Source organism: Anarhichas minor, unplaced genomic scaffold (genome assembly GCF_050575085.1).
Source record: "Anarhichas minor isolate MPS153535 unplaced genomic scaffold, ASM5057508v1 ptg000033l, whole genome shotgun sequence".
Classification (NCBI taxonomy): Eukaryota; Metazoa; Chordata; class Actinopteri; order Perciformes; family Anarhichadidae; genus Anarhichas; species Anarhichas minor.
Window position 1 is genome coordinate 4957603 of NW_027466479.1, and position 17060 is coordinate 4974662.

Sequence of the window (17060 nt, forward strand, 5' to 3'; positions counted from 1 at the left end):
GCCATGATCTGTTCCCATCAGCTCTCAATTCATGAAAATGATGATGAAAACGACAACCGCTACCTGTTGGTGATGAAGGGAGCCCCAGAGAGGATCCTCGACCGCAGCTCCACCATCATGGTGCAGGGCAAGGAGCAGCCCATGGACGATGAGCTGAAGGAGGCCTTCCAGAACGCCTATCTGGAACTGGGAGGACTGGGAGAGAGAGTACTGGGTAAGGAGGATAGGAACACAGTGGTAATTTAACAAAAGGTTCATGATTTGGAATTTGAACTTACCAGAAAAGTTTTGGTGTATCCTGTATTTTATTGCATAGTATTATCCTGTATGTATAATTCATTCGTCCCTAATCCCTCCAGGTTTCTGCCACGTGTTCCTGCCAGAGGACAAGTACCCCAAAGGTTTTGCCTTCGATACAGATGATGTCAACTTTGAGACGGACAACCTTTGCTTCGTAGGCCTCATGTCCATGATCGACCCTCCCCGTGCTGCCGTGCCCGATGCCGTGGGCAAGTGCCGCTCCGCTGGCATCAAGGTGGGCACCTTTCAAGTCTGGCATTTTAAAGGGCCTGGAAAAGCAGAACATGGCATCCACCAGGATGTGAAGGCTGTAGATGACATTTTGAGAGGAAGAGTGTTTTATTAATAGTGTGAATTGTGTTCTTTTTCTCTTTCACTCCTTTTACTCTTCTTCTCATCCTGTTCCTTCTATCTTAACTGTTGGCCTTTTCTCCTCTTGCTCTTTGTTTTATTTTTGTCTCTTTCTCCTTCCCGTTCACCGCCAACCTCTTTACCTTCTTCTTCCTCCTCCTATATTTCAGGTCATTATGGTGACTGGTGACCACCCAATCACAGCCAAGGCCATTGCTAAAGGTGTGGGTATCATCTCAGAGGGCAACGAGACAGTGGAAGACATTGCTGCACGCCTCAACATCCCCGTCAGCCAGGTCAACCCAAGGTGAGACAGAAACATGAACTATGTTAACATGCATTACAATTACAATCACTTTTATACAGCAGCTGCTCTATTTAACGACAGCGTATCAGGGTCATATTAGGTAAAAAATATATATATTATTGAGCCGGGGATATATAGAATATCCATAACTTGGATATTCTCTGCGATTTAACTGGCTAATTTACAAGAAAAGAAACATGAATATTCTGTGAGATTATAAAGTCATAAATTTGCGACAAAAAACATCCTTTGAGATTAAAGTCACTAGGTTACGAGTTGTTGGGTTTTTTTTTTTGGTCAAAGAAACAACGTTTCACTTTGCAAGGTTGGAGCAACTTCATCACACCGCAGTGCGAAATATACTAATTATAATCCATCCATCCATCCATTTTCCACCGCTTATCCGGGGTCGGGTCGCGGTGGCAGTAGGTCAAGCAGGCCGACCCAGACCTCCCTCTCACCGGCAACATGTTCCAGCTCATTCTGGGGGATCCCGAGGCGTTCCCAGGCCAGCTGGGAGATGTAATCTCTCCAGCGTGTTCTGGGTCTTCCCCGGGGTCTCTTCCCAGTTGGACGTGCCTGGAAAACCTCCAGTGGGAGGCGTCCAGGAGGCATCCTAATTAGATGCCCGAACCACCTCAGCTGACTCCTTTCGACGCGAAGGAGTAGCGGCTCGACTCCAAGCTCCCTCCTGATGACCGAGCTCCTTACCCTATCTCTAAGGCTGAGCCCGGCCACCCTACGGAGGAAGCTCATTTCGGCCGCTTGTAGCCGCGACCTTGTCCTTTCGGTCACGACCCAGAGTTCGTGACCATAGGTGAGGGTAGGAACGTAGACCGAGTGGTAAATTGAGAGCTTTGCCTTCCGGCTCAGCTCCCTCTTCACCAAGACGGTCCGGTGCAGCGCCTGCTTTACTGCTGCAGCTGCACCGATCCGTCTGTCGATCTCCCGCTCCATCTTACCCTCACTCGTGAACAAGACCCCGAGATACTTAAACTCCTTCGCTTGAGGTAGGCACTCCGTCCCCACCTGGAGGGAGCAATCCACCGGTTTCCGGCAGAGCACCATGGCCTCAGATTTGGAGGTGCTAACTCTCATCCCCGCCGCTTCACACTCGGCTGCAAACCGTCCCAGTGAATGCTGGAGGTCACGATCCGAGGAGGCTAACAGGACCACATCATCCGCAAATAGCAGAGAGGCGATCCCGAGACCCCCGAAACTGACGTTCTCCGCCCCCAGGCTGCGCCTAGATATCCTGTCCATGAAAATCACGAACAGGACCGGTAACAAAGGGCAGCCCTGGCGGAGGCCAACACCCACCGGGAACGTGTCTGACTTATTGCCGAGAATGCGGACACAGCTCCTACTGCAGTCGTACAGAGACCGGATCGCCCGTTGTAATGGGTCCGGCACCCCATACTCCCGCAGCACCCCCCACAAGACCCCCCGAGGGACCCGGTCGAAAGCCTTCTCCAAGTCCACAAAGCACATGTAGACTGGTTGGGCAAACTCCCAGAGCCCCTCCAGTAGTCTTGCGAGGGTAAAGAGCTGGTCCACTGTTCCACGGCCGGGACGGAATCCGCACTGCTCCTCTTGAATCTGAGGTTCGACAAGCGGTCGGAGCCTCCTTTCCAGCACCCTGGCATAAGCCTTTCCCGGGAGGCTGAGTAGTGTGATACCCCGGTAATTCAAGCACACTCTCCGGTCCCCCTTTTTGAAGATGGGAACCACCACCCCGGTCTGCCATTCCATGGGCACTGATCCCGACCCCCATGCGACATTGAAGAGGCGTGTCAGCCAGGACAGCCCAACCATGTCCAGCGCCTTCAGCATCTCAGGGCGGATCTCATCCACCCCCGGCGCCTTGCCACCAAGGAGCTTTTTAACTACCTCAGCGACCTCTGCCAGGGATATGGGTGAGCCTCCCCCTAGGTCCTCAGGCGCTGCCTCCTCTGCAGAGGACATGTTGGTCGGGTTTAGGAGTTCCTCAAAGTGCTCTTTCCACCGCCCGACGATGTCCTCCGTCCGGGTTAGCAGTTCCCCCCCCCTGCTGAGAACAGCCTGGGGTAAGCCCTGCTTTCCCTTCCTGAGCCGTCGGATGGTTTGCCAGAACCGCCTTGAGGCCAACCGAAAGTCCTTCTCCATGGCCTCCCCGAACTCCTCCCATGCCCGAGTTTTAGCATTCGCGACCACCGCAGCTGCAGCCCTTCTGGCCTGCCGATACCTGTCAGCTGCTTCAGGAGACCCCTGGGCCAACCAGGCCTTGAAGGTCTCCTTCTTCAGCTTGACGGCTTCCCTCACCTCCGGTGTCCACCACCGGGTTCTCGGGTTGCCGCCACGACAGGCACCGATGACCTTCCGGCCACAGCTCCTAGCGGCCGCGTCCACAATAGAGGCTTTGAACATGGTCCACTCGGATTCCGTGTCCCCAACCTCCCTCGGGATGTGTCTAATTATAATAGTATTTATTTATGTTCATAAAAAAACACTGAAAGAACATGAAGGAAAACGCGTATTTGAATCTTTCAGGACCTTCGCCTCGCTCAGAGGCCTTCTGTCGGAGGGGACAGAAGCAGCAATCTTTAGGATTTATCTGGTAAAATAGAACAACAGGTCTAACCTGAGGATAGAGTACAACGCATAGCAATGTCCGCATTAGCTTGGTAAAAGAACCCAGAAGGAGCATGCAGGAGAATGCATATACGTACGTTTATTTCACAACCTTCACTTCGCTCAGAGGCCCTCATCATCATAAGAACACGAGGAAATTCAGACTGGCGCACAATTTCATAGTGTTCATTTTCATTTTCCTCTTTAATCAAAGGGAAATCTGAGTTATTTCTCAGAATATTACCTCCCTCCCCCGGCTCCATAGTTTATTTATTATTACCTACAGCTGCCCTAACACGCAATGGAGCAGTATGGTCTTTTACTTTGCAGCATGACAGTAGTTTTTATGATTTAGTATACAAAAGAGAATTTTGCTGTTATCTCTGTTGTGTAGGGACGCCAAGGCCTGCGTGATCCACGGCACAGATCTGAAAGACGTCGATCAGGATCAGATGGACGACATTTTGAAGAACCACACGGAGATCGTCTTTGCCAGAACCTCCCCGCAGCAGAAGCTCATCATCGTAGAAGGCTGCCAGAGACAGGTACACATACATGCATACAAGCTCATGGTTTTTAGCATTGTGCGTCCCGAATGAGAATGAAAACCATAAAGTGCGCGTCCTCCTCTTCTGTCAGGGTGCCATCGTGGCCGTGACAGGCGACGGTGTGAACGACTCACCAGCCCTGAAGAAAGCTGACATCGGCGTCGCCATGGGAATCTCTGGCTCAGACGTGTCCAAACAGGCGGCCGACATGATCCTGCTGGACGACAACTTTGCCTCCATCGTCACCGGAGTAGAAGAAGGTGAGGGAGGAACGAGAAAAGGGTCTGTGGAGAGAAAGATGAGCTCAAATGTTTTGTGCATCGGGTCTAAGAAGAGCGAGAGTAAACTTAAGATCTTTAGGTGACAATCATGTAGGTTGCACATACTTATATTTCAGACAGTACATAAGCAGTTCATGTTTGAGAGGAGAAATACATTTTAGGATACTGCTAGCAAGAAGGATGTTGTATCTTCTTTCTATCTATTTCTTGGGCAAAACAACTGTATTCAGAACTGTATTCTGGTAAAAACAGTTTGCCCTGTTTTTACCAGAATAGTAGAAGGAACAGTGAAAAAATGGTGCCAATAAATAAGATGAAAGGGCAAGAAAGACATTAATGAATGCTATGTTAATGAGTTAATAATTACAGAACCTTTCAGCGTAAGTTGTACACATTTAAGGGATACGAAGCGTTTGAGGATACGCCAAGAAATGACATCACAATGAGCAAAAATACCAACGCAGACACCGGCGGACCATTTCTATTGCAGAGTTCAAAGGGTTGAGGGTTCACCTGTTCAGAGATTGATTTTACTCCCCACCTTCATCCCGACAGGCCGTCTGATCTTTGACAACCTGAAGAAGTCCATCGCATACACTCTGACCAGCAACATCCCAGAGATCACCCCCTTCCTGTTCTTCATCCTGGTCAACATCCCGCTGCCTCTGGGCACCATCACCATCCTCTGCATCGACCTGGGAACCGACATGGTAACAGAGGAGACGCCGCGCACACTCGCACACAATGTGTCCAGTCAGGCGATAGAAAAGGGCAGCAGCCAATGTGTGGACCCACTCATACATGCACAGTAAACCAGGAGAGCTCAGCCGTACACAAACATGTCAACTGTGTGAACTGTATGCTTGTCAGGTGGCAATATAGACACAGCAATGTCCGGGGCGACACACAGGTGGTCACCTAAGAATGTTCAATTGTGCTGGAATAATAAATAATAATAATAAATAATAATAAAAAAGTTAAAGAAGGGAATATTTAAAATCTGAAAGATGCTGAACATAATGTGTGGAGTGAGTTGAGGGAATTGTGGATGTTTAGGTTCAATGAGAAGTTTTAAAGTGACACAGAATAAAAAGTGTATTAATTATGCTGCAGCAAACCATGCAGCCCACCCCACACCATCAACCAGTCCAACCCTACAGACTGTCACACAATCCCTCCATTTATCTCTGAAGTTGAGTTCAAGGTCATGCCTAAAAAGTATGTACACAAAACAGGACACTAGGTGGCAGTGTCAGACCAGTCCAGGTTGTCATGCTTGGAAAGTGGAGCGTGTTAAAATACACCAAAGCAAAAGCATACCCAGACGTAAATGTGTTCCCTGTTGAACCCTCCGTCAGGTACCAGCCATCTCTCTCGCCTATGAAGCAGCAGAGAGTGACATCATGAAGCGGCAGCCCAGGAACCCACTGAGGGACAAACTGGTCAACGAGAGGCTCATCAGTATCGCCTATGGACAGATCGGTAGGTGCCATGTTTGTGTTGTTCAACACCCAGTACAGACCTGTGATCAGTGGAAAAGGTGCCGTGTGTAGCATTTAATCACCAATAAATCATCACGGCTGTCTTTTCTTCTTTTTTTTTAACATATATTTATTCATTTTATACATTTAACACATTGTACATACTTAAATTAACCCTTCTCCAAATTGAACATATAGTAATAACAATATTATACTGTATATATATAAAACAAATCTTTTTTTAAATTATTATTTTACATACTTCTTTCAGTTTATTTAAGTACACAAAAATGAAAATAAACATTAAGTAAATAAATATAATTTTAAAAGATATTTATTACATAGTTAATTAATACAAATTAAAATACACCGTCACTGTCATTTTTTAAAATATTAGCGCAAGTATTGTCAACATGCAAGACCAGAGCAGAAATCTGACAACCTTTACGGGGCCCAGAATCTGTCCCAGAACACACTGCTCTACAGCTGCACATCGAGTAGGTTCACGTTCTGTTTGCTCTTACATCGCTAACATCAGTGTTCTGAGACAATGGTAGCCCAAAGACATTGGCTGTCTGACAGCACCTTGATACCAACATGATTCTACTGCAGTCAACAGAGTTATCAAAAGTCTTTGTTTTTCTAATTCACAAATGTCTATACGACAAATACATTTTTTTAGTTGTCGCCAATCAGAACGTGGTTCCCTTCGTTTCTGCCTTGCACTTTTTCTCTCATCTCATCATAATATCCACTATAACGGCTGTGAAACTCTGTGTCTGCAGGTATGATCCAAGCTCTCGGCGGGTTCTTCGCCTACTTCGTCATCATGGCCGAAAATGGTTTCCTGCCGGCCGTGCTTGTCGGCATCCGGCTCAACTGGGACGATCGCTCCTGCAACGACCTGGAGGACAGCTACGGGCAGCAATGGGTACGAGTGATGTCACACGATGTCAGGGTTCTGCTGTGAGCTCTGTTTGACTGACCTTATGGAGAATCACTGAGTACCGTGATGCTAAATCACGGTACTCATACAACGTTTTCTGAATATTTCCTACACCAGCAGTAATCCTTGAATGATAAAAGACACAAACATTAATATAAATGTATACAAACGTGTCATGGTCACAACCATCTCAATAGAAGTCCATCACAGAGGACACATTGTGTGACTGTCTTCCTGTTTCCCTGTCCAGACCTATGAGCAACGGAAGATTGTGGAGTTTACTTGCCACACGGCATTCTTCGTCAGCATTGTGGTGGTACAGTGGGCAGATGTCATCATCTGCAAGACCAGGCGTAACTCTGTGTTCCAGCAGGGCATGAAGTAAGTGGAAAAGTTATTGAAAAAGACACTTCTGAATAATGCTAGGTAATGTGATACGGTCGGGTGTATTTCAGTAGAAAGAAAATAGTTCCTACTGTTCACAACAAGGTTTATGGATTATCTTGAGTAACCGGGTCATGATTTCTGGAAAGGGACATTGCTGAAAATGTTCCATTATATTGGAGAGAAGACATCTTAACGGCCGATATCTCCAGCACTCGGCAACTCACACCACACCTTTACTTTGACACCTGAAGTTACAAAGACTGTATTGAAGTAAAGGATGGATATATATACATACATATGTTTTCTCTGAGTTACAATATCATTTACAAAAGCTGGTGTAAACATGAACGTTGCAGAAGAAGAAAGCTGTTTCCCACAGCTGCCACCAGACGTCACTAGAGAGCCATGTTTTACTGACACACCTTTAATTCATGGCCCTAACTTATGGCCCGTGTTTGTTTGTTCCCCACATGTGTCCCTCTCTAACTGATGTGAGCCACTGTTTATCGTCTCTCTGCTACATGTGTTGCTGTAAATAACTTGTTGTTCTGCGCTCATTGCCTGGCAGGAATAAGATTTTGATCTTTGGCCTGTTTGAGGAAACGGCTCTGGCTGCTTTCCTGTCCTACTGCCCCGGCATGGACGTGGCACTACGGATGTACCCGCTCAAGTAAGTAACGCTCCAACACATCTTCACAGTGCCACGATGTGCAGACCTCCATGTTCACTTTCAGTGGTAATAATGTGAAATGCAATGCCATTATGTTTTAAGACAGTTCATGAGTACTGTGTTCTGTATTACTGACTGCTCCCCTACTCCTCCCTCAGGCCCAGCTGGTGGTTCTGTGCGTTCCCGTACAGTTTCCTCATATTTGTTTACGATGAGATCCGAAAACTCATCCTTCGCCGAAACCCCGGAGGTCAGATAACACACACATTATTTCATTTTCTGTTGGCTTTGCTGAGCTTTATTGCTGCATTTTGACCAGGTCACAGGTGCTCTGATCTATCAGCTGATATTCGTTTTAAACAGTTGGATTGGTGGTCTCTATGAAGGCCAATCAGAAGAGACCATGAATTCAAACTATTTGACTTTCAACTTCAAATTTGAACTTACATGAAGTGAAAACACACAGTGAAAGGATTAAGTTTTAAGACTTAGACCGGACAACTCTGTGGTAGCAACATGTCAATCACAGTAGCCCCGCCCTAAAGCATACCCTGCTCTATGGTCTGTTTGACTCTAAATGGACCATCACTTACTCAATGAACATCATGCTGTATTGAAGAAGACTTGAAACTAGAGATTGAGACCATAAACTCATGTTTACAATGTTTACTGAGCTAATAAATCAAGAGAGAAGTAGAGTCATTTTCTCATTGACTTCTATACAACCAGAGGAGTCGCCCCCTGATGGACACTAGAGAGAATGCAGCTTTAAGACACTTCCGCCTTGCCTTCACTTTTTATAACCGGAGGTTGCCGGTGTTTAGCATTCTCATCAAGCACGTAGCTCGTCGCAGTGCTTCCTGTCTGAACAGCTCATTTGGTTAACATGGACACCGAAGCGTCCTTTCCAAGTTAAATTAACAACAGACCAACATGCAAAGCTGGTCAAAAACATTCTCGTTAACCTATTAACAGTTAACCGTTGACGTCCCTAGTAGCATGTCATACTATGTAATATTACACAGATTGTGATTACATGCCAGTACATATGTTTACAGGGGGATGAGGAGAATACATTGCAAATGTAGTGGGAAAAAAATGTACAACTTTAAAGGACATTGTGCAGGAAAATATCATCCAGGACCTCATCATTTTAAATAATAATTTAGCTCAAATGTTAATCAATAGATCAAATAATTTGATGGATAACTCTTCTCTCTCTTGTTTCCCTCTGTTTCTCTCCTCTTCATCTCTGCAGGCTGGGTGGAAAAAGAGACATACTATTAAATTATCAAAGCATAATTTCCTTCTCACCCCCGTTCTCCCCTGAACTCACCCCTTTTACTCTATCCCCCTCCACCCATCCCTCCTCTCCCGTCAACATGCTCAAACTGTACAAGAAGATAACGTCCTACCCATCCTGCTCTCATCCTCATCCCCCACAAAGAGACAACACAAAATAACAAATCACACGCCAAGACGCCGCGAGGACCAACGACAGAGGAGAGGATGCGGGAGGTGGGAGGCGGGTTTGTAAATCCTCCCTGTCCTCTCTATTTCCTCTCCCTCTTTTTATGTTTTTCTATCCAAAGTCTGTACAGCACCAGTCTGCCAGTAACACTGGCGTGCCGACGCTTATTACCGCACCGTCAGCTGCAGCTCTTCACACATGTACTCAAACCACAGCGCTGTGTGGACCTGAATACAGAATACAGACGTAAACCCGACTGCTCCACTGCCATCTCTCTTGCCAAGCAGAACAACAACGTGGCAGCTCCCGTCCAGACTCCCGACTGCCGATTCTAGTCTTCTCTTTGTTTACCTATTTGTCTTTTTCCTGCCAGAGCCTGCCACCCAGATCCAGCTCCTTACTCACTGCCATTTCCTCCGTCCTCTTCTCTCTTTCTACTCCTAAGTACTCACTGCCAATCTTCTACTGCCGTCCCTCCTCCTCCTCCTCCTCCCCCATCAATAAAGAATCAATCTCACCATAAAACTTCAGCACTCACTCACGCCCTCAACAGGGCGGAAAAAAGGTCACTTCCTTGATCTCCCTCCCTCCCTCCCTCCCCATGTGTTCTTTTCTGCCTATGTTGTTGTCGTGTTCTAATAGACGACTGTGTGTTTTTGAAAACAGAAAAATTGTTTGTGAAAGTGTTTTTTTAAGTTGGGAGTGGGTCTGAGAGCTCCTTGTTTTCATTCAGACATGACAAAGCACACTGTCTCCCCCTCTTTTACCTCCCCCCCGCCTGTTTATCTGTCCGTTTGTCTGTCTGTTTGTGAACAGCGTGCAAACCCTCTGTCCTCGTAAACTTCCACCAACTTTCACCACCCTCTCCTCCCCTCCCCCCTCCCAACCTCACCCCTGTCAAAAAAGAATAAAAATACAAACTTTCTGTGTCCTCGGAAAAAGAGATTTCTCTCCGATTTCATTATTTAAATCAGTTGAAATGTGGAATAAGGCACGGTACCTTAACTTGCAAACCAACAGCCAGAAAAGAAAAGAAAGAAAATGAAATACAAAAGAAGGATCTCTCTTTTTCAGCTTGGTCTCCAGTTTGTTTTTGTGTGGAGTTTTGTCAGAAAATGGAAATAAATGCTGTGTGACCAACTCTTACTCATGGCAGCAGTGTCAAGTCATCTGTTTTCTACCTGAAGGGTTTCAACAAGTCAGAGGAAGTGTTAACACCTTACATGTCTATAGACACATCAGGTTAGGAGACATTTAGTAGAACTTCTACTGGAAGAGCATGTATGAAGCAGGACTGAGGAGCCTTCTTTGTTCTGGATGCTGCAATGAATCAGCATCCATCAGTTGACCCACACCAGGACACCTCCTAACAGCTATCACATTCATATTGTTTTTTAGCAACATAAGCTTTGTAGGTAGCAAAACTCACCAGCAGGTGCTTATTTCTTAGCACCTAAAACCTGCAATACAACATTTGACCGCTTGGGGGCAAGTAGTACATTTATTAACATATCCAGAAGTCAGGGGGCAACATTATCATTCATTTGGAGTCGTGTTTGTGTCCATCTGATGAACGTTGGTCTGATATTCATTCTTGTTTTAGCTGTTTTTGGTCTCTATCAACTCCTGAGCCAAGTCTCTACGGGATAAATGCTCCACTATCTTCCCCAGCTAGTGTCTTAGTGCGTCTGTCCACTACTTGGTGCTGAGCAGGTAGTGTTCAGTGGAGTTGTACTGAACACGCTATATGAGCAGTGAGAGTGAACCAAGACCAGAGCTAGACAATGAACTTAAAACTCACTTTACATTTCCGTGAAGCCGAGGGGAGCTGCTGACTCACGTGAGACATTTTCTGTAGCTTTATTACTACAAGCGACGCTTTTTACACCGTCATTTTATACATTGTTATGATAAAAAAGTTTGAAATTGATTCTGCTGATGAAGATCGTGTGAGACGATCAAAAGCTCCAGAACAGCTGCTAAATGGACCTTGTGGTTGATTTGTTTTGATCGCTCCTGTTTCCGAGCACAAGATAGAACTTTTGATCTAAAACCTTTCAGCCAACGTGGACAAGAAGTCATGAAAATGCCCAAAAAAAAACCGACATATGGGCCGAAGAACATACAATAAAATGTACAACATGGATCTTGTGTTAAAATTATTTTGTGAGCGACTGTTAATGAAGTTGAGAATGATGAGCACTGCGTGTGACCGGCAGCTACAGACAGTTTGCTGATCCGGCGGGGTGTCGGGGCGGTCTCCCGGGATCAGACCCCCGGGGCTGCGGTTTGCACGGCTTGCTGAATTCATGCTGACTGAAGGTCTGTCTCCCAGAGAGGACGAAATGAAAATGTGAGTCATTTTCTCATTTCTGACACTTTGGTTTTAATCCAGTAAACAAACTTCAACAGAGGGTTCGCGACCCCTAGGGGGTACGCGGAGGTACTGCAGGGGGGTCGTGACATTTTTTAGTTGATTAGACAATTTTATATATTTTTATATATATATATATATATATATATTTTTTTTTTTCCCCAAACATTAATCTGTCCATTATTTATTTAGTTCAGTATTGTATGAAAGATAACAGGTATGTTTATGCATGGCAGTGGCACTAATAGGCCATCACTCATTTTCGTTTCCACATTTATGTTTAAAATTAAAATATCTATTTGAATAGCTTGTATGCATGATTATCATGCAATTGACAGACAATGTTGATATTGGCATTGGTATCAGCTGACAAGGTGTGTTTATAAATGGCAGTGGCACGGCCTCCCTACTCACTGTACCTTGCACATGTTTATAATAAAAACATGAATATATGAACCTGTGTATTATTTGAATAGCTTAGTATTGAATGCACAATAAAGAGGTATGTTTATACACGGCACTAGGCCAAGTTTAATATAAAACACAATTTTATACAATATATATATAGTCGGGGGTCCCTGCTCCATCTCTATCAGTTTGGGGGTCCTTGGCCTGAAAAACGTTGAAGACCCCTGCTCTAATGTGTTTGCTTTTCTCCTCTCTGTGATTCAAAGTAAGTCCCTGTTTTCTGTTGGAACGAGAGTGCTGCTCTAAACCCTGCAGCCTTCGGGGAAGAGGAAACATGGTATGACTTGGACTAAAGAACCAGGACAATATTTGGCTTGAGGTTGGTAAAGACACACAGAGGACATCTTCATGTATCGTAGTCTATAACCATCGTTAACCATAGAAACAATGCTGCTGCACCATGTGATACAGATCCTCTTCACAACTCTTCTATAGGTTTACCCTGACAGTAGAGCCGGGGTTCACTTTTAGAACATGAGATACACTGCGCTCTAGCATTAATAGCCTACTAGCAGATAACAGATTAAACTGCTTGCATGCAGTTGTGTAATAGCGGTTAGACCTTTACAGCAATTTATAAATTTGTACAATTTTAGATTCATTAGAAAGCAACCATCAAACGTAGCATCGGATGCGGCGTTAGCTTCTTTTCGCCACATTTTACTGTCGCACTTGAATTATACTTCTCAACCCATTCCAGTGTAAATGAAACCTTATTAAAATGAATCATGTGCATATGTTCTCACACAATATTTCAACAACTGTATTTTGACTTTGGGCTGTGTATTCAGCAGCCATCTACATTGTGACTCCTGTCTGTCACATATGCTGCCACCCAAGTGAGCAGAACTGTTCAGATGCGTAGAGCTGGCATGAATTATGAAATTAAAATGAATGAAACCCATCTCCTCCCTCTTTTTTCTCAACTGACACCAAACTCAGACATTGTGTCCTTCACAAACGATCCAGCTTTTTGAATTATCAGAAAACTGTGGCCACGGTGCATCAAAACATCTCACTGTAAACAATACTGCTAACAGCTGCTGCCTATTCTCACTGCCAATGCTCAGGGAGATACATAACAACATGTGGGTGTCATGGTACATATAGTGTGGTCAATTTAAAAATTGTATCTCAACAAAACTACATTTTTGACAGGATTTAGAATTCTATCTTCATGGTAACTATTGACATAAAAGCTTGAGTTTAATCTCTGATCTGTCTTCAGTATGAAACTTTAAAAAATCTCATCAATCCGATCAGCTGCATCGTCCAATCCAAGAACTGATGAACAATGAGGGGGCGTGTTGGCCCATAAAACACTTCCTGGAAGCCTGTTCTCGTGCGTCCTCGCTCATGGCTCCTCGGAGATCCCTCCTCGATCCTCGATCCTCGCTCCTCACTCCTCACTCCTCCCTCCTCGATCCTCGCTCCTCCGAGCTAAATAAGAGCTTTGGGACGGCCATCAATATGGCGGTGCAGAACAACTTCCGGTTCAAGCGAGGAGCGAGGAAATGACAATTAAGAGACTTAGGATGTACCCAATGGGTTTCTTTAATGGTTTTTTTGGGTTGGATGTTGGAAATCACGGCTGAAGAGATTTTAATATTTGGTTTTACGATATAAAATAAGTCAGTAAATACCCCTCTGGTGAATTTAGAAGCTTTTACTTTAAAAGAGTGTAAATGAGTTGACTAAACGTCCTCACTAGAACACAAGTCCTCCTTTAGCTTAGCGCTGACGTGAAGTCATGTGACCGTGGTGGAGTTTCTTTAAAGCCTAACGTTGCACTTGCGATTCAAAAATCATTAAAGTGATGTTTATTAGTGAAGATTATCTTGCTGAACAAATGTGCACGTATCATAAACGTGTGTTTGCCACAGAGTTTATTTTCTGCAATATTTCATAATCCAATGGAAAAAATTCATTGGCTTTTTGTGGAGGGAACCAGTGTGATGCCAGCCCTCCTGCAGCGCTCTACGGAATGGAACAACATGGGCTGTAACTTACAGAGCAATCGATCTTTGTAGAAAAGAAATGGCATACATCTCTATGTTGTCTAGATGAAGTTCACCAATTCTCAGAGTTTTGTCGTAAAAATGAATATTTGACGCTCGATTGAAATCTGCCGACATGCAGCCTTTGTGGTTTAGAGACACTTGACTTCCAGGTTCAATGATAGTTACGGTCTGGACAGTTCTGCTGACCGACCCTCCTGTATTTCTCATTTGTCTTTCTTTTTTTCATCTTCCCTCTTGTCTCTTCCTCCACCTTCTTTTTTTAAATTATCTCAGAACAACAGCAAAACTGTACTTATTAATCCATGGACAAAAGATGATGGATTCATTATTTGTATTTTGAAAATCACAATAAAAAAACAGTAGTTGTAAGAAGATCCTTCAGATTTAGAGTATTGTTTCAATTATTTAAACTGTATTCATTATTTATATATTGTGTTCTGCTGAATGCAGCTTATCAGTGACCTTTTTCACTTTTAGCCCCTTCAAAATAAGACGCTTTGTAAATCATTACAGTAATGTATCTTTTATTAAACAAGCCCATAAACAGACTGGGACTTGGTTTGGGTTCGATAGTTTTACGCTTCTACTTGTGAATCTTTGAGTGTGTGTGTGTGTGTGTGTGTGTGTGTGTGTGTGTGTCCATGTTTCATGAATACTATTACAAGGCTCACAGAGCAAATGAGTGCTCCAGCCCACTTGACACACACACAAACACACACACACACACACACACACCCTTCTAACCCAAGGATATAGGTCACCTCCTTTGTGACTTCCTTGTTTTCCTTTCTTCTGGTCCTTTCTGTCGGGACTTAATGCAACCTTTTTATGATTTCTTGTTGTTCATTAACTGCAGTTAACCACTTGTCTCCCACACATGGTTCTGTTTGATTACCACCAAGTCAGTAATATAAATGTGGAGTTCTGCTCAGTGTAATTCATAGCAAATATGTATTTACTTTAGGGGCAATAATAATAAAAAGCAATATTTTTTTATTTCCCATTAGGGAAATAATTGTGTTTTATATATTGCAGTACACCGTGTTGTAATTGTGCATATTTTCTTAAAACGGTATCAATGAAATACGTAGTTGGTACCTAAAGGTAACAAGGGCAGAAGTGCAGGAAACAAAGCGGTTTAGGGAGGATTCATAAGTTGCACATATTGAGTAATAACAGAAACGAGGTAGCAGCGGATGTTGTAAAAAAGGAGACAAACTACGTGTTGCAGTTAAATTTCAAAACCTCAGAAGAAAAACGTAATAATGATCTTGAATACACCCCATATATACTGTATTACACTGTAATTACTTGCCCTGTATTTAATCAACACACTCCATAATACTGTACACTATTTAATAGTTACAACGGCACGTCCTTCATTCCCAGCAACAACAAAAATGTAAAAACAATGTTTTACATTAGTATTTCCCAAAGAAACCTTTTGTAAAAAAATCATAGTTTGACCACAAATGATGATATAATACACATTAAATGTTACCTTCCCTGTATACTTCTGTCATTATTGAATACTTTTTATTATTTATTTAAAGAAATATGATGGTACACTGTGATTTATTTCTGAGTCCATCTTAAAGACAAAGTTGTCCTTCCATAAACCTTTTACTATTTAACATGCACCAATATGTGTTTCATAAATACCCATAAATAAGTACTCAGTCATATACAGTAATCTAAAGCATTTAACCCATTTTAAAAGTAGGATAATCTAATCGTGGCGTTGAAGGATTGAATACTTCCTCTCCACTAATGTTGGTGTACATGAAGCACGAAAGCTCGGTGCATCTTTATAAACGTTTGACCTCAGCTCACGTTAAAGCGTTTATTTTCCTCCATCATACGTACGTTGTGTGTTTAATGTAACATCTAACACGGACACGTCATCCTGCATTGTGCCTGCTATTCCTTTGTGCTCTCTCTCTCTCTCTCTCTCTCTCTCTCTCTCTCTCTCTCTCTCTCTCTCTCTCTCTCTCTCTCTCTGTGATGTAAGTAACATCCCATAAGCCCGTGTGGGCCGGGCACCCTCGGGTGTGTGACCCTTCGGATAGAAGTATTCAATTCATGAGGACACACACACACACACACACACACACACACACTTCCCTTTCTTATCCGCCATAACAACCACACTAAACCACCTTCCCTCTGACACACACACACATACACACACACACACACCTTCTCTCAATCTTCTACCCACTTACACTCTCAGTCCCCTCCTACCACCACCTCTTTCCTCCAAATCACACACACACACACACACACACCTTCTCTCAATCTCCTACCCGATTACACCCGCACGCTAAAACCCCTTTTTGCACACCTCCCCAACACACACACACACACACACACACACACACACACACACACACACATCCCCTACCTTCCCTAAAACCCTTTTCGTTTCCTCTCACACACACACACACTGGCTCTCTTTTTGTCAAACCACCCCCCCCCCCCCCCCACCCCACCCCTCATCCCAGTAATCTGGCTGGCCCGTGGCCTCCTCTCTCTCGCTCCACTGTTCTGTGTGATAGAATATCGATCGGTTTGCCTCGGCTCGGCGTGGAGCAGGGGTGTGTGTGTGTTGGAGAAAGGGGGGGGGCAGTGGTCAGACATGCTCCAAGGTTGTTACCACAGCAACAGCAATGGGTCAGAGGGTTGCCATGGTGCCTAGGTCGCAGGGTCAGGGGGAGGGTCTTGGAGGGCTCTCTTGTCCTCTGTGTGTGTGTGTGTGTTAATGGGAGGGGGGGGGGGGGGGGGGGGGGGGGGTGGAGGAGTGAGCAGTGTCCAGTCCAGCTATATTGGGTGTGTTAATAATGAA

At 44.4% G+C, this 17060-nt stretch overlaps 1 protein-coding gene across 1 annotated transcript in view; it reads left to right on the forward strand.

The window, feature by feature from the left end:
* atp1a3a (ATPase Na+/K+ transporting subunit alpha 3a) overlaps positions 1-10411 on the forward strand; it is a 35248-nt gene extending 24837 nt beyond the window's left edge. The window contains exons 13-24 of the mRNA XM_076106076.1: positions 22-214; positions 360-535; positions 822-958; positions 3963-4113; positions 4208-4376; positions 4953-5107; positions 5756-5879; positions 6664-6809; positions 7075-7205; positions 7780-7881; positions 8040-8131; positions 9140-10411. Coding sequence (XP_075962191.1) covers positions 22-214; positions 360-535; positions 822-958; positions 3963-4113; positions 4208-4376; positions 4953-5107; positions 5756-5879; positions 6664-6809; positions 7075-7205; positions 7780-7881; positions 8040-8131; positions 9140-9168 — 1605 coding nt within the window. The 3' untranslated portion in view covers positions 9169-10411. The remainder of the gene's footprint in view (positions 1-21; positions 215-359; positions 536-821; positions 959-3962; positions 4114-4207; positions 4377-4952; positions 5108-5755; positions 5880-6663; positions 6810-7074; positions 7206-7779; positions 7882-8039; positions 8132-9139) is intronic.
* Positions 10412-17060: the final 6649 nt, after the last annotated feature.